Here is a 26,094-nt window from a genome sequence, read left to right on the forward strand (position 1 = left end):
AAGGAAAAGAAAATTTGTATCTATATATTTCAATCAAGATTTAAACTAGACTTGTTTTTTTTCTTACTGTTCAGAGATTGAACAATTTGTGTAAAGATATACGATGGTTCTGCTCTTGTAGTTTATATAGAAAAGTTAATCACAAACAGATCTAACTAGAATTAACTAATTTCCCTTATGTTGAAAGTAATATATTTTAAAACTTAATAAGCAAATCGCTTAATTTATTGTTAGAATAAGAATAAGAAATGTTGTTTCCGTTTGGAAAAATGAACTTTTTGATAGTTGGTACGGTATTTCAAAAGTCGAACTGAGATTCGATGTTTTTTAAATGTGTTTTTAGTGCTGTAGAAGATTTGATTTGATTTTTCCAAGTAAAGTACACACACAAACACACAAAATCCTCTCTCCATACAAATGCTTTACAATAGGACTAGAAAATTCGAGGACAAGCATTTGTGCAACTTGTAAGACCTGTAAGGCAAAAGAGATATTGGAAATGTTGTTGATTTGTTGTTACTTATTTATCCTGTGTGTTTAGATGGCTATTGTCATGGCTTTGTGTATATTTTGATTTAATTTTGTGTAGCTGCTCCTCGAAATGCATTTGCATCTATTTTGTGGTTGCAATGCAATTCACCAAAATGTCAAATGGAAAGAGATGCCATAACAATTGCATTAGCTGACAGTTGACAGTTGGCATCTTGTTTCAAAAAAAGCATAAATTACATAGACAGAATTACATATTTCGGTCTTCCTTTCGCTTGGATCCTTTCTCTTGCCATTGCTCTTACTCTTTGCTAAATTTAGTGTTGGCATTTATGTGAAATACCCTTTTAAGTGGTCATAAGTCCCCTCCAACTGATGGATGTGGCTAGTGGTTCTCCTCAGGCTCTTCCTTTTTGCATAAAGAGTTTTTGGGTTGGCCAAAAAGTCGAGCGTTCTATTGTATGTTTTTTTTTTCACACAAATCGCATTTCATTTGCTGGTGCTGCCATGGCAGTTATTTTGGCCAGATTTACCCGTTCTGCGTATGCATTGATAACCCACACAAGAAGCAAAATGGATGACCTAATATCTGTACGAAAACATGCCTGCCAGAGTTGAGATAACAAGCTTTAAATGGCGCTGGTCATTTCAACCGGACATTAGTTTAAAAAGCATCTAGACATTAATGAGCTAAATATTGAGGACAATAATAATCTCCTTAACAGTATATCCGTTCTTTTATTTTACTTTAAAGTTGAAATGTTGATATAGACTGTTTTTTTTTATTTCAAATGTTCGGAAATTGTTCTTAAATGCTGATATAAGTTTTAGTTTAGTTCTAATGAAAAGAAAACCAATAGGTATAGAATATATCTATAATATACATGTTCATGTGAATACGAAAGAAGCTCCATGCGAAAGACATCTCTGGCAGTACGTTAAAGCATGCAAGATAAACGGTGCAACACATTGCGCATGCGTAATGTGCCTACAAATCAGACCTTGGACCTTTTGCTCATGGCAGTGCCGGCGTAATTGGGCGTATAATTTTGTTTGCCTTTTCACATTTAGTCAGGCCAAAAAGGTCACTGCTTATATATGTGTTCGTGTGTGTGTGTGGAGCGATGCTGTGTTGCATAAGTAGTAAGCTGTCAGAGCTGGGATTCGATATAATACCAATTAAAATGTCGTTCAAAACTTTGGGCAGTGAGCCCAATAACAACAAATATGTCGTTAATTGAGTTCAGAGCCGCCAACGCGAAAAGAATTCATATTATGAAAAGTTTACCCGTAACCAGTGACAAGTTTTATGGACCTCACGAAAATGTGACTGAATGACCTTGATGAGTTCAGGGCCATCGCTTCATCGAGAGATGAGACACATTTAAGGAGTTTATGCCATTTATATGGCATGATTGACACTCGCATTATATACATTTTATGTCGAGTCTGAACCAGAATGTCTTGTTTGTTAAGGACAAAAGTCACTCTAAGCCTAAACTGACATGTGTTCAAAAGAAAAAAAGTATACCCTGTATCTCCACTGAAGTTCTACATTTATATGTGTTCTAAATACTTTTTAAAAGTTCTGAATCTGTTTCCCCTCTTATTTACTTTGCACTGCTTTGATTAAGTTTACCTTATTAGTTCGTATACTATACTTTTTCGCGTCGGTTAGTTGTAATTCCCATAAAGATTTGGTAATAAAGAAGTGATATGGCGCCTACAATCCCAAAGTCTTAAGCAGAGATAAATGATAGAATTTAGTAGGATAAAAGCTAAAAAGAAAAAACAATTAGACTTTTGAGTTGCTTAAACCTTACCTTGAGATTTTATAGAGAGTGAAATTGATTGCAAGCCATTAGAAAGAACAAAACTTGGACTGAAATAAGTATTTCATCTGTTTAAGCAAGTCCTTCTATGTAAAAATATGTCATAAATATATTGAATGTTTATTAAAGGCAATCAATATTTTCTTTTTGAATTTAAACCGCATGATTAAGGCTAAATTAAGTTTTTTTGGACCATATAAGTTGATAAAACAGTAACTGATTAACTTCTTAATGTTGGCCAAGCTCATTTTATCTTAGCTCTCTTGTGATGCCCACTGTAAACCAAATAAACTCAATTTGAAATGTTTCAAAGTTGCGCACAAATTTTCCATGATCATTTTAATTGTTGGAAACAATCTAAAAACGTGTATTTAATTGCACTCATAAATCGAACAACAAAAGTTGGCATCTATTAGAGCCACTTCTTATCTCTAATTGAGAGTCGAAAGACTCTCTGTGTGGCAAAGTGATAGTAGCCAGATCTTATCGTTACACTCAGCTCTATGATTATGAAATGGTAAATTATTATTGGTTTCTTGATCTCTAAGCATTTTTGTGACATTTCTCTCGCTATCACACTCCCCGACTTCTATTTTTCTTATCAGTTCTAATAAAGTGCTTTAAAATAGGCAACAGTCAGCAATTTGTTTGCGCTTACTTTTGTTAACAATTGAGTCATGGCAAGAAATGTATAGTGCACCCTTTCCACCTCCTCCTTCTCCAGTTGAAAGCCAAAAGCACCGCGTTCCATTGATAAAACATATACAGAAATTGTCACCAAAAACAAAAAAAAAAATTGTAAACAATTTCTATTAGGGTCGTCTGATAAAAAGAGAACTGCGAGTGTTTGACGATTAGTTGGCTCATTTTCAAATTTATGACATTTAGGCTTAAAAAAACAAATACATTTAAAAATGATAGCATCACACGCACACAAAAGAAAAAAGTCTGCAAAATAAAACGAGTAACAAGTAGCGATTCATTATGGCTAAAAGTAATTGATATATGTTAAGAAGTGGCATGGAATAATTTAGATTTTTATATCGATCCTCAAGCACTTGAGATGTCTGCATAGTCTGAAATTGTTTGGCAATGCAAAAAGTTGCAAGTATTATTATAAATTTACTAAGCACATTTAATTTTTAATTCACTATTAGTGATGGCAACGTGAGACGAAGATTTCTTTATCCCAAGTCAGTTTGAATTTGAAATCCATGCTTACACTCAGCCGGATTACATATGTATTATACTTAGACCTCAATAGAATGACCGATTAAGTAAAGATAATTAAACTTATCTTCATTATTACCCAATAGAAATAATTTTGGATATGTTAATAATTTAAACATCTGTTTGTGGTTGTAAATTAAAATTTTGTTATTTGAAGAGAACATTTTTCGAAAAGATCTGTCTCTGGTAATAAAGAAAGGCCAAAATCTTATCATTATAGTTTTTTCTAGACATATTTTTCCATGCAAAAATGACGAAATGTTAGTTTACAAATTGGTCAAATTATAGGAAATTATAAGTTACTGTCATATTCAGATTTAACTTTTTTTAAGGTTTCAGCTTTTTAATAAGTTTTATCGTCCAAACAAAATGAGCATATTCATATTCATCATGCTCTTCATTAGATTGGTTAGCCCACACTGCGTATACATTATTTTTGACTGATAAGTCCTTTGCTTTTGCAAAAGGAAGAAACTGCCGTTGAAAGAGAAACTCTGCTTCTTGTTTACTTTCATCTAGTCCATCTCTAAGTGCTATGTGGTTGGTTGGTTATTTGGTTGTTTCTATCTACCATTTCTGTCATATCAAATGAAGTTCTCTCACCGCCTGATAGGGCCAGACGATAAGAAAAGCAGCAACAGGTTCAAGTAAAACACTTATTTGTACTTTGGTGGCACCTGAACAGCTGTGATTTAGTCATAACCGTAACGTCGCCGTGTTCACCTCACCTCACAAAACACAAACAGCCAAACGAAAGTGAAGGGAAAATAATTATTAAATATTTGTACAAATCGAAAAACCTTATAAATGCCAAATGTTCCAATATCGTCGGTATTTGTTGATGTGCGCCATTTGGGCGACAATTAAAGTGCCGAAAGAAATATTGACAAATGGTCAAGTTATACCACTTGGCTCTTACTGTCAACAGGTGGTGCCACCATGCGGTTGCGAATCGGAAGCAAATGTAGTGCGCTTTCACTGTCCGGATGAGTATTCCATGTTACTAATGGTCACCGATACGGACAGCTCACTGTATATCAGTTACTATGCAGAGTCGGAATTGGGTTATGTGCCGCGTTTTGAAATCTCTGATTTGGCCAAAATTGAATTCGATGCCTATTCATTTTGGCCAAAGACATTTCTCAGTGATTTGCTCGACTCGATGGGGATTTCGAATGTGAGTGCCATTGAATTTCGGGATCGTCGCTCTGAGACTGTTGTCACCACCAGGGATATATACGATAAATATGGAAACCTGATTGGAACTACAGCCACCACGGAAAGTGAGGACGATGATTCGATTGATAACGTAAATGCCACTTGGCAATTCAGTTCGGTGCCCGGTCTAACGAGTTTTAAATTCGCAAGTGACATTGAAGAGCTGCCAGAGTCCATATTTGAAGCGTTCGACACACTGACTACATTGAATTTGTGTTTAAATGTGATTCATTTGCCGGATAAGTTACTCTCCTCCGTGTCGAGTAGTCTCCAAACATTGACCATACAGAATCCCAATATGCTGAGATTTCAACCACCTCTTCTGCGTGAACTTAAGCAACTGCGTAATCTAACAATCGAGTTGACCGACAATCAGTATGGCCATGGCAACCAATTGCAACCGCATCTCTTCAGCTCCATGCGACAACTCGAAGAAGTCTATTTGTCACGAGCCACCTCTCATGTGGATAGAAAAATGTTTCGAAACAGCACCAAACTGCAATTAATCAAAATCAAAGGCAATGAAAATTTGGATACTCTGCCATCTGGTTTGTTCAGGGATCAAAGTAATTTAACCGTTCTGGATATATCATGTAATAGTTTGTCTATACTCCGGGATGAAGTCTTCTATGGCTTGAGTAATCTCCATATTCTGGACTTATCCGATAATAGGCTAACTGCCCTATCAAGGTGAGAAGCAATTTTCTGTTCGTCTGATTAAAAAAAAAAAAAAAGAAACAGTAAACAAAAAAGAAGAAAAAAAGAAAAATCAAAATTACTTGACTAGCGATAGGAGGAGAAGAAGAGTTGCTTCTACTAACAAAAGTTAATTAATCAATTCCAACAAAACAAACGTTTTTAGCCTTGGCTATCGCTTCCCCTATTCTAGTCTCTTATCAACAGGTGGCACAGGCGGCGCTTCTCAGAATCATACGAATAGGACAGTCAAATGACCATTATTATGGAAATGGCTATGCAGATTATAATCGATTATTATTATTTTTAAAATTTACACTAGGAAGAAATATTTTTACGGAATTTTAATAAGCAACAATTAAGCAAGATTTAATCACTATTCCCGATTGTCAACAATGAGTAAACAAACTTTGTTGTACGATTTTCTTTACTCTGATTTTTGCAGCCAGTTTCTAATGAAAACAAACCCCCAACAAACCCACCCTAAAGTCCCTAGTCACAAGAAGAATTCGGGAGAAATTGCAGTCATTTTGAACTTAACTGAGCTTAACTGAGAAAGAGAAGCTTAATTTGGTATATATGATTCTATTTAGCTAAACAGAAATTATATATGACAGATCAATTAGTGTTATGTGTTGTGTCTTTTCCTAGACGGAACACACAGATTAATTGGCCTTAATACCTTTTAAGAGTCCACATTCTTCTAATCACTTAAAGAAAAGTATACTATGGAGTCCCTTCGTTTAGTTAGGAAAGGAAACTTATTAATCTTACCTTTGTACAAATTTAAAACGTAACCATATACATATATTGATATAAATTAACTACAATAGTAATGAGCAAAACAATTTAGTAGTTATTTGTTTTTGTATTGGTATCACTTACATTAACCCTCTAAGAAACACTTTGAGAAATAATTAAAGAAAGGTGCCTTAGGACATCAATAAAATTTATGTACGTTTAAGGGGGCAGAGGTTATAGACTTCAAATTGACTGTTTAAAATTGACTTTATCTTTATGCATTTTAGCCAAACCAGACGAAATAAATTGCGTATCAAAAATACCGCCAAAAACAGGGCAATCGTAATAATAAATTTAAAGGCAATGAAATAAAATACAAAGTTATCTATAAATAGCTAAGCCAATCGCTTTCACTTTTAGCTGCAGTAGTTTTTCATGTAGTTTAAGTCAATTCTTAAATATGTTTTAAATAACAAATTTGGTTTTATTTAGTCATTTATCTCCCTATCATCAGCTGTAGCCATGTCACTCTGTGCCCTAGGCCAGAACCCCACCACAAATTTTAGACGGATTTATAATTTATAGTAAATGTTGACGACCACTTCAGATAATTACACATTTTTTTAATATACTAATTAATCTTGCTTATCAATCTACTTAGCTTAGCCATAGGACCATAAAAATTCTGTACACATTCTTTAACTGCTTTCCGTTCCGTCACATTTTGCAGTAAAATATTTGCGCCCCTGACTTCGCTGAATCTGCTGCTGATTAATCGGAACTCCTTGACAGCATTGTCCCCATCAACATTCAGTGCGGTGAGCAGTCTCAACTTCATCGACATGAGAGGGACTCAATTCTATGGCTCGAAATTGGCAATTGAGTATGAAGCTCTAGTCTGTTTCAATTCGGACACCTGCCAATATAAGTCAGAGAATTGGTCCTGTGATCCAAATTGCATTTGCTGGGTGCAACGAATGACACGAGAATTGATTATCGACTGCAGGGGAAGTAGACTACATGAATTCCCAGCCTTGCCGCACACATCGTTGGTTCAGACAGTGTTGAAGGTTGCCAATAATAGCCTCACCCAATTGCCCGATCCGAATGAGGTGCTTGGCTATAGCAATGTCAGTGTTTTGCTTTTGGCTAACAATCAGTTAACCACCTTGGGCGCAGGGACTCAGCTGCCAGGGAATCTTAGCCATTTGGATGTGCGCAACAATCTGATAACAGTATTCAACACAGATTTCATAACCTATCTGGAAGAAGAGAATAATACCATGACCATGACCTTGTCTGGTAATCCTGTGATCTGTGATTGTGCCGCCATTCCGTTGCTGACATTCATACGCGCCCAACCGCAGAGGGTGCAGGATATTGGTGAACTTCAATGCACCCGACAGAATAAACCCTTTCAGCAAATGGAGGTCATTGATTTGTGCCCCTCGTATGTCTTGCTGATCAGTTGCATTGTCGGTGTTATCATCATTGTGGCCTGTCTGATTAGTGTTGTCTATCTGATGTATCAGCAGGAGGTTAAGATCTGGTTGTACAACAACAATCTGTGCCTTTGGTGGGTATCCGAGGAGGAGCTGGACAAGGATAAGACCTATGATGCTTTCATCTCCTATTCCCACAAGGATGAGGAATTGATTGCCAAACTTTTACCCAAACTGGAGAATGGCCCCTATCAGTTTCGTGTGTGTTTGCATGGCCGTGATTGGCTAGTTGGTGATTGTATACCCGAGCAGATTGTTCGCACTGTAGACGATTCGAAGCGAGTTATTATCATTTTATCGCAACATTTCATTGACTCTGTCTGGGCTCGCATGGAGTTTCGCATTGCCTATCAGGCCACCTTGCAAGATAAGCGAAAACGCATCATTATCATTCTCTACAAAGAGCTGGAGAATATGGATGGCATTGACAGTGAACTGAAAGCCTATCTAAAGTTAAACACTTACCTTAAATGGGGCGATCCCTTGTTCTGGAGCAAACTCCGCTATGCCATGCCCCATAATCGTCGTGTACTGAAAGGCCAAAAGAAACACGCTGGGCCCTTGGTATAGAGTTGATTATAATCTAGAATCTATTTCGACATTGTTTAAGTTTAATTAGATATTAATTTCGAATTCCACATATCCATATTAGTTAGCTATAGACACTATTATCAAAAGTTTTCTACGAAAACTACAAATGACAATTACTTGTAATTTTAATTATACTTTTCTATTATGAAAGTAATTTTAGGTTTAAGTAACTAATATTATTTGTATAAATTATGTTAGTGTGAGGAGTGAAAAAATGTTTCTAATTTTGATATTTTATAAATAAGTCTTTAAATTGTTTTTGTCAGTCCTAAACTAAGCTTTGTACTTTCTATTAAGCAAAGAAAATAAGTTCATTAAAAAAAGAAAACAAATATATTTATTTTATATCAAAACATACTTTTCATTTCGTTAACCGAAACCGATTGTTTGCCTCTTCTCTTAGCTGTAATGTCGTCCCTAAGTCTTTGGATTTCAGGTATTAAGAACGACTTTCTTATCAGAGAATTCGACAAGGGCGATTAACAGTTATAAACACTCTTAAAAAGTCGTAGGTAAATTTCAATTTATTTACTTAAGTTAAAAAACAACACAAAGAGCTGAACTTGGAGTCGTTACTAGTGGGTCGATGAACATGTTCTTATTCTACCCTAAATGATAACTATTACTGGAGGATCTTAATGTTCCCCTTTAAGCATTCTACAAGCTGGAAAATTTTTATTGTTAAGCTGTCGTTAAGCTTAAAAAAAGTCTGTCAAGTATACTTCCTTCTAGGAATATATTTTATTCATGGGATATTCCTATATTGAATTGCAACCATCACAACAGACTGTGTGCTTAAGAAAGGCTATGATTTGAAACATTTGAAAATTTCAAATTTTAAATTCTAAAAAAGCCAAAATACAGGCTAATAATCATGTCAACTTTTACGTCTTACTGTGTATAATTAAATGGTTATTACACTCTATAATTTGTTGATAGAGTTTACATTCGTATGTAAATCCTTTCCCCCTTTTGTTGTAATAAAGTGTTACTTTGTCGCCTTCGCTGTCAACAAGGAGACTAGTTCAGCTAAAGGAAAATTGCTTTCCGTTCAATAAAATTGCTTAAATATTTATTCAGTCACATCCTTATGTGGCAACCAGAGGCGGTCGGTCCTTTGGGCCGGTCCTTTCCCAACGTCAAAACTCTAATTATCCACTTCAGTAATTGCGTTTGGCCTTCATTGTTGAGGCCCAGCCAATTTTTAGCCAGCCAGAAGAGAAGTGAAAATATATATATATATATGTAATAATAATAATAAAAAAAAAAGGAGAAATAGGCGGAAAATGGAAACCATTTGGCCAAGTTGGTTTTTTTTTTTTTTTTGAGTCCATGCTGTCAGCCCTTTCTGGAGCGCTCAACTGTTTGGCCTTTGTCTGCTCGGCATTCGGATGGAAATGGGGGGCTAAGTGGGTTTTGGTTACCATCTTTGAAGATTCATTGCCCAGCCCGTTGGCCAAGAACGATTTGTGGGCAACGTTTAAAAGAATTGAGGGTGGTCACAAGGCAAATGTCAGTGAAGTGAAGTGAATTATTTGGTAATATCATAAAAAAAAGCCCACTTGAACGACTAAAATTTAAAAATTCCTAAAATATGAACAGTGACTTAAAGTTAAGATATTGATTGTTATATTGATTTAGCAGACCAGTTTAGAGAGTGAAATTTATCATTAAAGTTCTCGAGTCAGAAGAAATACAACAACAAATAACTAATGGCATTTGATTGCTGATCCAACACTTTGCAGCTGGCATAATACCATAATCATCTCGCCTCATTTTTCACCGACTCATAGACTGAGTCTCGTAGTTATCACAAACATCTGTTAGCAACTGCTATTCATTTATCATAACTTTGTGCAAAACGAAAGGGGAGAGAAATAAAGAATCGAGAAATATATGAAAAGGAAACTACTTATAGGAATCCGCTTCTAACAGCCAGAGGCTGATGCTGCTGCGGTCTTTCAGTACATAAGTAGCAAAATGCTACGTGACCTAATACTACAAGGGGAAGTGCTCTCAAACTCTTTCATTTTAGTTTTTTTTTTTTTTTTTTTTGGGCAAAAACTCAAATAGCGAAAATCAAACGAACTTTATATCGATAAACTAGTTGCCGTTGCCTTCGTCTGTGAATCAAATGTATGACACACAAGGGGTTAAGACCTTCACTTCGTTTGTGTGTGTGTGTGACTATGTGTGTGGGTGGTTTGGGGGCGGGTCTGGAGTATGAATGTCATCAATGCTGCTTGGAGCCTGGCGCCACAAGCAAATGCAAAAATTGCAAATTGTTGCTGCTGGCCCCGAGTCAGATTTAAAGACAGTTATATGTATGTACATATCCACATACATATACTTCTATCCATATGTACATATATCTAATGATATTTGCTGACTCTTAGTATATATACATCTCTATATATTTATGTACATATATATAAGTGAGCGTGTGGCATTTTATTACATTTGATTTTATTGCATTTTATTTTGCCAGTTTCTTTCAATTGTGGTCTGCGGCATTGGGCAGTCAGTATCGTTTGCGGTTGTGTCAGGCAATTAGTGCAATTTTCATTGCATACTTTTTGGTTATTGAGCTTTATTGCACTCGAAATCCTTTCACTTCCTGCTAAAATACGATTTCTGATGATAACTATGGGAATCGACCGTAAAATATACATATATATTATTCATTATCCGGATTAAGACCTATTCATAAACTTCCTATAAGTAGAACTGTGTACTTTTCCCGTTATTGTAATTCCAATAATATGAAAGAGGTTACAATGGAATTTATTTGAATTGAAGTCAAAAAATTAATGAAAAATTCGTTTTTTATGAGCATTTGCCTATACTTTTTTGATCTTCTTCTATGTGAAGCGAACTTTTAAACAATTTTCTTACCATCAGAAAATTGTTTTGAAACATCAAATTACTAACAAATGACTAAATATGACTAACATTCGGAATCCAGATCGTTTGATAACTAATCTAGTCAAGTTTTATCATTTATCGCATTAAAATTATATTTGTACTTATGTAAAGAATAAAATTCCATATTTATATGTTTAAAAGGCTGCTTGAGGGTTCTGAGACTAGGCAAAAAAACTATCAAACAAAAGGAGATTTCATCAAAACATCAAAACATGTTTAAGGTAGCAGAAACCGCCAAGAATATCTTATATATAATTTGAAGACAAAAAATAAATATATTTTTTATTAAGAATGGCTTATCAGCCAACACATAACGTATACGCACCGTTTGCCAACTACTAACAATAAGAGAATTTACTCAAGTTGCAAACTCTTCAAAGTTCTTGTATTTCGGTCCACCTCAATATTACATGGGCACATACGTACATATGTATGTACAATATAATATATAAGAACTTTTATTGGAAGGAGCACAATTTATCCGATTGATTAGCCGGCACCGTACAATTCTTCGACGTCACACTGGTCGATAATTTTTCCAAAAACCAAGCAGAGAGCGAAACGTACTTATCTTTGATTATATGCAATTCACGATAGGCCCATTGTTCATATATAAGTGGATATATAAATATATTTTTGGATACCATTCCCGCCAGTGGCGCCTTATTGATAAATGAACTTACCAAAAGGGGAGAACAAAAAGAAGAATTACAAAAACTGAAACCATGAAAAGCTACACCAGCTAGAGTAAATCAAAAAAAGGCAGAGGGAAAAACTGATGATTGCTGCACTTGCTTAACAAGCCTCATTCGTTATCCCTTATGCCCCAATCCGTTCAGTTGTCAGTTGGCATAAATCCGTGCATTTGTCTGCCTCCAAATTGGAGCTGACCATTCAGGCAGCCAACCAGCCACTGGTCTGAAAATCAATCGTCCACTTCCCGTCCGTCCTGTGCACGACATTAATCAAAAACTCATTTGCCAGCAAGTGGGCAGTCCATTTTTCCTTTTGCTCACTTTTTTTTTGTCGTACGCCGGGTGATTAGTTGTCCGTTAACCCCGGCACAGTACGTTTCAGTTTTGGTTTCGGTTCCGCATTGGCAAATGAAATGTGCAGCGTGCAAATTGCACTGAATTATTCATTTCATTTGCGAATTCATTTTCCCGACGCCGATGCCGATGTCGCCGTCTGTGAAAGATAAATTTCCGTGCCGACATTTCCGACTTGCCAATGTCCTTGATTAAGGGAACATGTGTTAAATATTCAACATTTCAACCAGGTGACAAGGACAATTAGTTAAAGTGTATTTAGGTTTCAAAATCTAATTGATAAGCTCTCTGAAATAAAATAAAAAACAATTAAAGCTCAACCACGCAACGTTTTCCACGATTTTCTATAAATAATAAGTGGCTCCTATATATATGTATACAATAGGGCGACTAAAAGGACATACAATAAAATTGAAATCAAAGCCAGTTCTCAGTTCTTTGTCAAGTGGACCGACGACAAGTCTGCTATAGTCAGGCGTTTTACGAGTGCAAATTGGATTAAGCATCAAATTGGAAAAGGATCATTCATCATTATTATGTTGACGCTCAATGCACGTAGTCTATTGGTATGTTAAACACATAATATATAAAATATATTTAAAATTGTGAATTGGAATTTTTATACAATTTCTAAACAAAGCTATTAATTTACTTTACAAGCATATTGTAGTTAGGATGAAATTCAATTTATTCACACATAAAAATCTTCATATTCATTTATCAAAGTATGAAATTTTGCAATGTCGGATGTTTTGTGATATAAAAGTTAGAGAGTGCGAGGAAATATTTGTGTCTTTGGTATTACTTAACTCTAATCGACGTGCCGGCGCTTGCTTCGATTTCGGTTTCGTCCCAGTTTCTTGGCCCGCAGCTTTGACATGTGCGACATCACCAAATAACTGCCAGGCAAAGTGAGCAACAGCAAATAGACTTTTAGGAATAGAACCATATCGAATGTGATATTCCATTTGTTTGGCATTTCGACCGTAAACCGTTTTGTCTCTTCAATGTATGGAATGCTGCGAAGCACAATAATCCCTTCACACACAATGCCCATTGGATACAAGGGAATCCATATAGTGTAACGTAGCCAAGTCAGTAGGCCCAGCTCGCGGCCCAGTAGCTGACTCAAGTAATAGGGATAGCTAAAAGAAGAGAGAGAGCGAGTTATAAAACAATTTAACTATGTATTTATGTGTAATTGTTTCTGCCTTACCGCACTAACTCAACTAGAGACCAAATGATAAAGACGTAGAAAACCACAGGTTTGGTATACATGCGGGTTTCTGCCTCAATCATTAGAAATAGAATGAAATTCCTGCCCGAGACTTGGAAAAAGGGCACCAATGGACTGCCCTTGGTATAACCAAATAGTGGATGCATGACCTCCAAATATTGCAAAAGTTGAACAAATTTGAATGCGTTGCCCACATTGGCATAGGTTTTGCTGATGCTGTCTGGACCATCGCGATAATAGAGAATGCCCATGACACACACAATATAGAGGTAACCCACAAACATGGCCAGATTGTAGAAGATCATGTAGACCTTTTTGGTTTTCTCTGAAAAGGTAGACATTAAACAATTAGATTATTAGAAAACTGAATACTTTATGCTATCTACAATTGGCCAATCAAAATGCCATATTATTGGCATTCAATTGATACCGCTAATTGGATACAAAACAATTTATGAAATTACCCTTTATGTAGCCCAACTCCTGCTTTTGGAGACTATTGTATTCCTTTTCATAATCCTGTCGTATGTCGCGCGGCGTCTCCTCTAACTCCACATCATCTTCGGTTCGCCAACGATCGAAATCAATTTTGAGCCAATGCGGCTTCTGTGGCGTAGCCACCAGACGAGGCCACCAGGCTGGCTCCATTTTACGTATGTTGAGCTCAATTTTGTTATCGGTCACCACAAAACTGGCATCCTCGTCATCAATGAGCGCATAGAAACGTAAATCAAATTTGTAGGCATTCACTCCGCGTGCCCCATGGCCGCGAGCACTGAAGGCTAGCGATGCAGGCGAAAAGTCCGCAATGGCGCCCTGTAAAAACAACAGATACATATGTATGTAGATATTATTGATTTTTCACTGATATCGGGCGGCGGCTTACTTTGGCGTCTTTGAGGTCCACTTTTAGTTGGAGCGTTTGTTTGGTTTGGGACCAGTAGACGAAGGGGCTCAATTGTGCCGGTTGCTGACCTGATCCAGCTTCATTTTTCACAAATGCATCGCCGGCACTACCGGTTGTTGTTGTCTCTTTGGTATTTGCGGACGACATTTCGCATTGCCGACAATCCGAGTCGCAATTAAATTAGATTAAATTAAATTCCAATAAAAATAACGAATGGTTTAAATATAGCAAAACACCCGAAAGATAAGAATTAGTGTTGGCAAACGAATCGATAATAGTCCTAATGGTCAAAGTAATAGTCCTAAGGGCCTGAGTAATAGTTCTAAGGGTGAGTGTAATAGTCCTAAGGGTGCGAGTAATAGTGCTAAGGGAGAGAGTAACAGTGCTAAGGGTCTTGTAAAAGTCCTAAGTGTGCATTGGCGGTTAAATTTGAAATTGTTTAAACAAAACTCAAGAGCCTCTATACTATTAAATATGAGCAATTTAAAAGGACTCTTTGTTTTTTGTTATGAATAAAATTCTTGTTCATTGAATTTTTATTTTAATTGTAATAATAAATTTAAATTTTCATTTTAAAGTCTTTTAATTACCCAAAGATATGAATAATGCCCACAAAAAATTCTTAATGGCAACAGTTTTTTGTGTGTCATCTTTTATTTACGCTGAGTAACATTTTTTGGTCATTTTGATTTATGAGCCGCCACCGCAAAAGTCGGAAGTTGTCGGACACATCGAAAAAAGGAGCCACCATTGAGCCATCGTCAAGGACCTTGGATTAGGTCTGATGTGGGTGGGTGGTGTTTTGCTTTTGTTTTACACAGACCGACATGGTTGTTGGTATGTTGGGTTATCTTTTATTTACGCTTCTTTCTGCTGCTGCTGCTGCTGGCGTTTCTTGTTTTCTTTTTGGGGCGTTGCTAAAACAAAAGGCGACAACTTGTCAGACATGTGTTTTTCCATTGGATTTTCGTTTGATTCTAATCGAAGGACCTGTTATTAACCAACACTACAATGGAGCATACGTGTTATCAGAACATAAGGACTTTAAAATAGGGTGTTAATTGTTTAATCCTTTTATCTCTTTTACAGCCATCACAAACGTTAAACAATTTCCATATCATTTTGCACACTGACTCTCACTCAGGCGGCAGAAAATGTTGCGTTTTCTCAAGAATCGTTAGACAATGTGTCTGTCCAGGTTTAGTTGTTGAACCGCCCATCTATCTACTTATATATAAATACAACAAAACATACATCCATATATATATATATATATATGTGTACTTAGCTGTATCTCTGTATCGATTGGTGTAAAGGTAAGTCTTAGTTGTAAACCTTTCTTATGATACAATTTAAAAATTGCAAAGTTCTCACAGGGCAACCCAGAAAAGTGTTTCCTTTTGTCTTGATTTTCTTTTCTTTTTTGCATGATTTATTTAAAATGCAATTTCCAAATTGACCCAGAAAACCTGGCCAAGGCTCTTTATGTGGCAGATGGTTTCCTTTTATATAGTCAGTCCTTGCAGGTCCTTACGTGCCTGGCCTCTCTAATTGTGCCTAATCACCGTTAATGACGCCGTCGCTCTGTAAAACATAATAAATACACATGTAACCGACGAACATACGGGAAATGGGCAAAATGTATCTAGAATCTTGATGGTTTTGCCACTGACGTTTTCCCCTTGAATTTGGGAATCAACATAGATATATACATATATGTATCTACTTATATATTTTATTTTTGTGTTATTTTTCCATTATTTGTTGTTGTCAGTTGTTGGCACACAGACAGAAAGCGGCAAATGGTTAAGGTCAAGTAGTTGGGCGGAAGTTGAGTGGCGGAAAAAGTAAAAATGATGTGGTTTTTTTTTTTATTTTGTCTTACTGTCGCTCTCTCTCTTTCTGTCTATATATGTGAGTATATATCTGTCATGGAGTGCGTGCGTGTTCATATGCAGAGTTCAAATTATGAATTCGACAATGAGTACAACAACTGGTAAATAAAAAAAAAGCCAAAAATATACACTGAGAGGAATTACATGGTTAGTTAACAAAATGCTGTAAGTCAAAGCCAAAGTTAACCAAGAATAAGAAGCAAATGGATTAAATACTTTGGTTTTAAATAAAAGACAGAAAAAACTAAAGATATATGTTTGTAGGAATATTACGAGATTACGAAAGCTTCTTATAGCCGATATATATTTTATATTTTTAACCCCCTTGCAGAGGATGCTATAAAGTTGGTTAGAGTTTGTCTATCTGTTTCAATGCAAAATGGTGTCTCATATTTCGTGTTATTTAGTTTCAAAACTTTTTATTTATGCTTTTTTCTTTTATCAAAATTGGAGTTATCAAGAAACTTTAATTTATAGAAATTGGCCAAAAGCCAGAGAGACGACTAGTTTCTATAGTAGAAAGCTATAAGTAGGCGAGATATATCCAACGATTTGAATTGCCATTATAATTAGATTGGTTATTAATATGTTTATTTGTGAAAGAAGGAAAAAGATGATAAATTACTAATTTAACGGATTAATGCGATAAATTTATAACCTACTATAAAATAAAGCAAGTAGAGATTGAAAAGAATAAAGGTCTTAAGTGGATATTAAAGTTGTAAGCTCGGGTTAGATCAAATATTCATTTTATTTTACTTCCCGTGTGTATAAATAATGTTAAATTTAACAAGTTGGAATAAAGAATTTCTAGTCTATCTTCATGCCAATAAGACTGGCCAAATCCTTGGTCACTTGATTTTTAGGTATCTTGGGTTTCTTTTTCAATTCTGTGATTAGAACCTCGGTGGTGGTCAAAAGAGAGGCAATGCCAGCTGCATCAGTCATGGCCGAGCACATGACACTGGTGGGATCCACAATGCCACGATCGATCATATCACAAAATTCTGCACTAGCTGCATCGTAGCCAAAATTACCTTGTTCGTTTAATACCTTGCCGATGACTTCATCGGGATTGGCTCCCGAGTTTTGAGCGATGATGTAACAGGGTAACTTTAGAGCATTTCTTACAATATCCACTCCCATCCGATGTTCTGGAACATCTTTGAGGTCCAGATATTTCAAAGCGTTAATGCATCTGAGATAGGCAGTGCCTCCGCCTGGAACTATGCCATTGCTAATGGCTACTTTGACCGAGTGAAGAGCATCATTGAGGCGATCCTTTTTCTCATCGATTTCCAGTTCGCTGTCACCGCCTACATGGACAATGGCCACGTGACCCATTATCCGACCTAGTCGTTCATTAAGCCTTTCCATTTCCTCATCGGTGGCTGCTTCTTTGATTAAGGATTTGATATGCTGTATTCTATTTTCCAATTGTCCCGCCCTCTCAGTGTGCTGCTGTAGTAGATGTGTGGCCTTGGAATCTATAATCACCTCTCGCACTGAACCCAAATCCTCTGCCTTTATATTTCGCAGCCAAGAGAGATTCTCGAAAAGGTGTAAGCCCAGGGCCAGGGATATATCTTCCATTAGTTCTTTTTGCTCGACACCAAAATATGGAGCCTTAACCGCACAGACTTGTAGGCGATTTTCTAGATAATTTAAGATCATTGCGGTGAGGACCTCATCGGAAAATTCTTTGGCTATCAAAAGAAGAGGCTGATTGGCATTTTTGGCCAATTCCAAGATTGGTAAAATATCCGAAACCTTTTCAATTTCGGCCAACGTAAGTACCACTAACATATTACAAAATTCCAAGCGACCATTCTGTGACTTGTGGGCAAAATGTGGACTTGCATAGCCCTCGGATAGGCTAATGCCCTCCTGTATAAACAACTCGTCGTTAGCCGACATGGATTCCTTCAGGAGGAACACGCCGCCCTCACCCAGTTCCATAACTCCGTTGCCAATTAGTCTGGCGAGATTCAGATCATTGTTCAAGGCGTTATTAGCCACACACCTCACTTGATCGATCCGTTCAATAGCCTGAGACATGCTTCGCAATTCCTTACACACCGCTTTCGATCCTTGGATTATGCCTTCTCTAAGCTCTTGCACATTAATCGAACCATTTCGTAGAAGTTCCATTCCCTGGCTGGCTATAGCTCTGGCCAAGATTGTGGCCGTTGTGGTGCCATCGCCCACATTATTATTTGTATTATACGTTGCCAGTCGAATAAGTTGAGCCCCCATATTGATTCTACGATCCTCAAGTTGCACATTGTTCGCCACCGTGATGCCATCGTTGGTGATTCTTGGCGATCTCAGCAACTGCTCGATCAACACATTTCTGCCCTTGGGTCCCAGGGTAGTAGCTACGGCATCGGCCAGAATGTTGACTCCATGCATTAGCAATTCCCTGGCTTCTGGCCCAAAACGAACATCGTTGGCAAAATTTCGCAAGAGTCTCTTGTGTCTAAAGCGGGCTAGCATTTTTGGTTGCTTGAAAAATTTCAATGTGTCAATTGGAAAATACAATTTTTTTATTTTACTAAAATGCAAAGTCAACTAAAACTCGAAAATTTTACGATTAAATGTTTTTTTTTTGCTGACTATTGTCTAGATTTCAGATTGGTTTGGTTGAAATCCACAAAAGAAGTAAGCTCAGATACTTAAATTAAACGCGATTATTTCTCTATTATAAGATAGTTCTTCTTCTATTATGTGTGTAGTTATATGGATATATTTACAAATGAGCCATATAATATTGTAATCTGATCTAAACACAATATTTGCAATTGTACACAAATGGCTTTTATGGGTAATACATACATGTACATAAGTTGAGTGGGTTTACTTAACTAAGTTTATTAATTTTAAAAATTAAAAGTAGTTTGGAAAAGTAAAAAGTATTTTAATTTAGTAGTTTACTCTGCTACTTTGGTTCACTTCATCTCACTCTCGCCTCTGGAGTCCCCGAACCAGCTCTCTCTCGAACTCTCGTTGCCACCTCGAAATCTGTGTGTGTTGTTAAAGGACTGCAGATCTGCTGCATCCTAAACTCTACTCTTCTTGATCATCTGTATTGAATTGAGCTTAATGGGTATTTTGGAACTTTGACACTGATTTTTTTGGATCTCATGTGAAAAAACATTGTGGGTACTCCAGATGACTCTGATCCTACATACATCTATCTCTGTTGTAGTAATTAACTTGACTTGTTGGACTAGTGCCGATTCTCGATGTTTCCCCGCAAAGTATGCAATGCATATTGCATACTCCATTGTTGAATAACTCTTTTTTACTCTACTCTTGATCGTTTTACCTTATGGGCCAATTTTTCCCCTGTTTTCATTCTTAGACTTGTGTAAGGCATTAATGAAATGGACAAATATACAGATTTACCTAAGCATCTTCAGGAAATTGAAAGCTAATTCTTCATTAGACGAAATTTAAGAAATAAATCTAGTATGTCCAATATTTAAGCACCGCTAAGTTTAATTCGCCAAGTAGAATGTTTAAATATGTAAACTGATTCTTTTCCAAGCTGGATTCTATTACACATTACTACCTACTGGTAGGGTATTTTAATTTTTCAAGTGTAGTATATTTGAAAATTTTGTATTTCCATTTATTATGTTACAACTTGTTTTCCTTTCGTTTCGTCATTTTATTTTAACAACAAATATTACATTTGTGCCATGTTTCCTGCTTGTTCTTTTTTTTCGGCAGTCGCTTATTAAATGTGGCGTGCACGTGTTGGTAAACTAACACAGATACACAGAGACACACACACACACAGAGAAACACAGATACTCACACTCACTCACATGTAGACACAAACGAGAGACATGACTGTCGCCATACTAACACAAAAAGGCAGACAATGCCAGTTCCCGCCTCCCTTTCTCCTACCCACATGTTGGCCACATTAATATTAACGTTAAGGAAACAAGAACAACAACAAAACGCTCATCAAACATGCGGCGTTCAGTTAGAGTGTGTGTGTGTGTGTCTGTGTGTGTGCGAGTGAGTAAACAAATATTAGAGTCACAGGGAGAGTAAAGGAGAAAGCATTATGGACACATTCCCTTTTTGGCCATTTTCCTGCTGTGCGTTGAAAGTTTCGCTTTTCGCTTTCGCTTTTTCGTATTCGTTCGCTTTGCTTTGCTTTGTTTTTTTCAGTTGTCGACGAGCATTTCCTTAAGGCTAACGGCATTGGCCCCGACGGCGATTTTTCGTAAATTTTTCCCCGTGAAAAGCGAAAGAATTTTACCCAGAAACGACAAATTTTCAAACACTGAGCTTCTCTTGTGTCTCCTCTTGTGTGTGTGTGTGTGTGTGTGAGATTCAATATTCAATCATGGCTCTGGTGGCCCATCGCATGATGTTGCCTTCACGGCATCGTCGCACTCATCAGCAGGTGGCAAGGAATAAAGTCGGTGTCCTTCTGGTGCCCAGTGTGGCAGATTATTACAATAGTGAACAACAATTGCAGCAAGTACAACCCACTCCAACGAGTCCACCTCAACAGCAAGTGGATCAACAGCAGCTGCAACAACAACAATCCAACGATGCCAAAGTGAGTGCAACAAGTCTGTGCAACAAAAAGTCTCTATCTCTCTCTACATATTTATCTCCATATGTTTCCCCTGTTTATTGCAATTTCACTAGAAGTCAAAAGCAAAAACACGTTTTTCCGTTTTATGCTTTCTTGTGTCCTCTTCCTTTCCTATTTATTGTTTTCTGCCGGTCTTGTTATTTGCTTTTGCGCTTTTCGTTCATGCCATTTCCCCCTGTTTGCGAGTTGGCAACTGGCGCCAACTTTATGCCCCGCTCATTTTTTGTCTGGCTAAGTAAAGGAAAGATGTCTTGTTTGTCGTTCATGTTGTTCTTGGTCAGGTTTCTGATTCCATGGGGTATACACACACAACTGAAAAACACATCTATAGGTCAGTTTTTATATTAAGAAAGAGTCAATAGAGTTTCCTTTTGAATATCTTGCAAAGAGAAACTCCAAAAAAAGTCTCAATACATTCTATACACCTATGGTGTCCTTAGCGAGATATTAGGCATAGATGATCAAACAGATAAGCTATAACCTATTCTTTTAGTTATCTGGGAAATATCTATATATTTTGTTTCCTAATTACTACTACATTTAAACAACTATATCAAATAGCTTTCATAGAAATGATTGACTTTAACAATTATAAAAGACAGAGAGAAGAAGGGAAGAGAATTTTCATGACAGATTCTATATACTTATAAATCTAGAAATCTTCATATCGAACTACCAGAGCTTTTGAAAAATACTCGTCAAACGCTGTTAGAGAGGCAAGAATAAAATGATCATGAAATCGACTATTCCGCGTGTACTTTTTAGGTCTTCAACAGACTTTATACAAACAAAATATTTCATTATCTTAACCATTAGTATAGAAAATAGTTATGAACCATCGGATTACAAGAAACTATGAACATTCATACAGTTAAGCTGGTTTTTGAGTCCGGACACCCTTTGTTTACTTAAGATTTGTGATTCTTATAACTGCTTAAATGAAAGAGTTCATAAATTATTAATTTATTTACATATATTGAATTCTCAAATGAGAGGTAATTAAACCCAACACTAAAGCAAGCTTTAGCTACTTTATGAAAAACTTATCTCGAACTAATAAAGCAAAAATAAGAGATTAACCAACATTTTTAAACTAAGCAAAATCAATTTTAGTTTTATTTCAAAAGAAAATAAATCTAGATTCAAATTCAAAGGAAGGGGACTTCAACTTAATTTTCTAATTTTCTTTTTTAATAAAACAAAGCTTAATGAATCTCTTCAAGAAGTCCCGAAACTTCTACTCCGTATCCCACTCTATGTCTCTTACTTACCAGGTGATTAGAAAATCTTAATTATTGCTTACAACTGTTTCATTCCCTCAATTGTTCTTCTTCCTTTTGTGATTAATCAATTGATTTTTTATGTTTACGATTTGTTTTCTATTATTTTTGATGGGAATTTAGGTTTTGTTTTGATTGGATATCGTGTCATTCGAATGATTATGGTATTTATCACGCCTCTCTCATACACTTTAACCACAAACACCTCCCAGGCAACCCCATTAAGAGGTTTTTCCTCAACCAGACAAATGGAATTTTTGGAACTCGTACCTTCTGTCTGTCGTATAATTTTCGAGGTGGCCATCCTGCCAGTCATTTTGACTTATTTACGTTGTTGAAGTCAGTGGCACCTTTCATTATTTCGATATTACGATGCGTGACAAAGGTTTTTTTTTACCGGACAACTAGCTGGGTGAAACCCCATAATTTATTTAAGGTAAGGGGCTGCACCTGTTTTGCTGTGTTTTCAAACTGAACGACTGATGAACTGACATTGGTTACATTAATCAATAGGACTTAATGTACAATGACCTTGACAAATGTATATATAGGCACAACATCTACATATATGGCAAAAATATACAAATGAGACTTCTTTATTTAGCTCTCAATATTTGTCTATCGAAGAGTAAATATGCTGATTTTGTTTAGCAACAGGAGAAGATGGCAAAGGCCACAATTTCGTTCAAGCTAACAAGCATCGACAAGTGACAATTGATGGCTTCAGGAAATGACAAGACCAAAAGACTGAAACAACATGCAAATCATTATAAACGGTTTCGTGAGCTGGGCACTTAATCAAAGAGGCTAGCATTACCCGAAAGATCGAATTCTGTCTGTAAAAAATAAATAAAACAAATTGCCCAACTTCCAGGTGCAATAGTCAAAAATATAACTTATTAGTTTTCCAATTTCCATAGCCACTTGGGCATAGAAAGGAAATATATAATTTTGTTTTTATTTTAGTGATTTTATTCATTTCATTTCATTTTCATTTTATGTTAATTACATACTTAGCTAAATACCTTACCTTACCTTACTTACTTTGAATATAACTGCAATACAAACTGTGCGTATACGTTATTTTTGACTTAATGATGGGAGGCAAAAAAAGTGGCTGCCAGGTGTACCAGTCTACCGTCGAACCAATTTACTGGTTTTTTAATGAATTTTTGCCTTATTGCAGAATGATAAAGAATTGTAAAAAATCGCAAACTGAGCACTTAATATTGAAACGCCGAATTGTAGGCAATTTTTTTTTTGTAATTTGTTTGCCCTTTTGATGGATAGCGGAGGAATTAAACCAATATTTTTATTTTGGTCCACATATTAATTCATTTAATTCAATAAGTTAATGCTTAGTTGTATCTTAGAATAAACCACGCTTCCTCGGTGTGGCGAAATACGTTACATGTAGATAATACAAATTAGCTACATCGACCGTTAGAACATTTTGGATAACAGAGTTCTGTTTAAAAGCTTGAACTGCTTCAAAAAAGCTACATAGCCTGCTTGAATCTTACCGACATTTTAACATAATGAAAAGGAAGGACAAGCAGTGTATATTGTTTAGGGCCTCAAGCAGTTCAACAATACAAACTTAGATCGAAAATAGAATCTAAATAAGAATCTTTATAATTTTTAAATTGTGCAAAATTTTTTTTTTACCATGATAGAATTAACGAAAATAATAAATGAGAAAGTATTTCCAGGATGAGTATTTTTGGCAAGTTTGAAATTAAATTGGAAATGAAACTCTAACATTTGCAAGTGGAACCCAACAAATCGGTCGAAATGAAATATTTTGAAAATTGACCTCATTGAGATTTATGTGTTGGCCTGTGACCAAACGAAGCCATAAAGTCTACTTCCTTATAGCCGTTGGTCCGAAAATTTATTGAAACTTGACATCAATTGAAATTAAAAGCACTCCGCAAGTGTTTATTTAACGACTGAATTGACAACTTGTTGATGCAAAAAAGTATTTATTACTTTGTTTATTTTACTGGAATTCTGATTGGAACGAAACTATGCGCAAATAAACGGAAGCAACGGAGACTGAAGTCAACTCAGTTTATATTGAACACTCAGCTTCTGTGGTTTAGACCAAAACTGGCGGGTACATGGCAAGATTCAATGTAAACAGCTGCTTATGTGGAGATCCATAATCCACTGATGGTACGGGAACTCAGGCAAAATGCATTCGATTTTCATATCCAAGAGATTATCCAGCAAGCGGCCATGGAACATGAGATGAAGAAACGTCAACGTTTCCTCAAGCCTGAAATACCAGATTCAGACTCATCAAATTCAATAACCAGATATATTGTTAATCAAAAAATCGAAATAAAGTAACTTAGTTGGATATGATAAAAATCGCATTGACTTAATTGGTGACATTTTTGTAGCAAGTTCAATTCATCAAAGGAAAATATGCAAGAATTGAAGGACGATAATAATAAAGCCAATGCAAAGTCAATATATGAGGCAAACAGATGACGAGGATGATTATGAAATTAGCGTCTAAGAAAAAAGACACCAACTCCTAGGACAATTAAAAAGATGGTTCAATTTTCTCGTTTCTATATGGATAAAGTGACCAAAAAATAGAGGTGGAAATTATCATTTATAGAAGGCTTTGATTACAGCATAATCATTATTAAATGCATAGAGTACTCAATTGTTACTTTATTTCTGCCTTAATTCCAATTGTCAATGTCAATTTGTTTTCAATAATGACAGTTGTGACATTTAAAATTCCAATTCGTTTTTCTACCTATGGATAAGGAGTAAAAATCTGGTCACTCTGAAAAAGTCAGTGTGAACAACATGTTTTAGTATTATATTTTTGCCACCGAATTGTAATTTTGACACAAGCAAGCTGAGAAAAATACGCTTTACTTGTCTAAAGGTTTTCCACAAAATAAATTCATTCATCATTAAATTTTAATTGGAGATTGTGAATTTTAATTTTGTTCTTGCCAAAATGAGTTACTATACCTTGAATGATGTGGCAGCCTATGAGGAAGTCGATGATCTAGTGAAATATCCACCATATCAATTGATGGAATTAAAAGTGGATGCTTTGCATTTTACTTTGGATGCGGATGAGGAAGCTCAAAAGCAAAAATCAGAAGTGGATGAAATTATTCTTAAGGCTCATCAGGAACATGAAGCGTTTACATATGCAAAAGTAATGGCTGAAATCAAGAGTCGCACAATGGGGCAATCTCACAAGGCAAATGCCCCGCTGTCGAAGGACTTCGATCAAGAAGAATGTAAAAGAGCAGTGCATGGCTTGACTGGTGACAAGCATGACAAGGAGAATTCGAAGGGATCAAAGAAGGGGTAGCAAGGCAGCAGTTGGCAGGAGCAGAAACAAAATCCCAGAGAACAAGAACTCAAATCGCATAAGATGGACTGGCGGCAGGAATTGGAGGACACATCGTTGGATAGATTTTATTGACTGTAAAATAAAACCGAGCACTCAAACCGAATATAAGATGCTTCCGAATTATACTCACTGGACTTTTTTTTAAATTTTTATATGTGAAGATAATTTATTTAAAAGGCATGAGGGTAAAGAGCTTTCTAGGGGTATAATTTTTAAGTTTTATCTCTAAGCATCATATGGTTAAGATATATTTTTAAATATCTAATAATTAGTATTCAAAATGTTGCCTATATTATTTACTCTTAATGAAACACATGCCCTTTTATGCATAATTCCCATGATGATGATAATGTTTGTAGATGGAATAAATAAGTGGCATGTGTAATCGGTTTGACCAATTGTCATAATTTATGCAAGTAGCAAAATCTAAAAACCAAAGAAACCCGAAGCAGTGGGTGTTGGTAAAGCAGGCAACACATCCCTT

At 36.0% G+C, this 26,094-nt stretch overlaps 3 protein-coding genes across 4 annotated transcripts in view; 1 reads left to right on the forward strand and 2 right to left on the reverse strand.

Annotated features, from left to right (window-relative positions):
• Window positions 1-8,341, forward strand: part of Tehao (tehao) — a 35,246-nt gene extending 26,905 nt beyond the window's left edge. Inside the window, exons 1-2 of one of the 2 annotated variants that reach the window (XM_068295868.1) lie at window positions 4,266-5,459; window positions 6,937-8,341. In XM_068295868.1, coding sequence (XP_068151969.1) covers window positions 4,366-5,459; window positions 6,937-8,278 — 2,436 coding nt within the window. In that variant the 5' untranslated portion in view covers window positions 4,266-4,365 and the 3' untranslated portion in view covers window positions 8,279-8,341. Of the gene's footprint in view, window positions 1-4,265; window positions 5,460-6,936 lie in introns of those variants that run through there. The other variant, XR_011033188.1, reaches the window with a different exon arrangement.
• A 4,602-nt stretch (window positions 8,342-12,943) lies between these two features.
• Window positions 12,944-14,673, reverse strand: Hacd2 (3-hydroxyacyl-CoA dehydratase 2). Its single transcript, XM_068295016.1, has 4 exons — window positions 14,397-14,673; window positions 13,975-14,326; window positions 13,490-13,835; window positions 12,944-13,418 (listed from the first exon to the last, which is right to left on the reverse strand). The coding sequence occupies exons 1-4, from the start codon at window positions 14,562-14,564 to the stop codon at window positions 13,085-13,087; spliced, it is 1,200 nt and encodes a 399-aa protein (XP_068151117.1). The 5' UTR covers window positions 14,565-14,673; the 3' UTR covers window positions 12,944-13,084.
• Window positions 14,674-17,044: 2,371 nt separating this feature from the next.
• On the reverse strand, window positions 17,045-18,861 carry Hsp60D (Heat shock protein 60D). The gene has a single exon (XM_068295253.1). The coding sequence runs from the start codon at window positions 18,806-18,808 to the stop codon at window positions 17,123-17,125; it is 1,686 nt and encodes a 561-aa protein (XP_068151354.1). The 5' UTR covers window positions 18,809-18,861; the 3' UTR covers window positions 17,045-17,122.
• Between the last annotated feature and the right edge of the window lie 7,233 nt (window positions 18,862-26,094).

This window comes from Drosophila tropicalis, unplaced genomic scaffold (assembly GCF_018151085.1).
Source record: "Drosophila tropicalis isolate 14030-0801.00 unplaced genomic scaffold, ASM1815108v1 contig_845, whole genome shotgun sequence".
NCBI lineage: Eukaryota > Metazoa > Arthropoda > Insecta > Diptera > Drosophilidae > Drosophila > Drosophila tropicalis.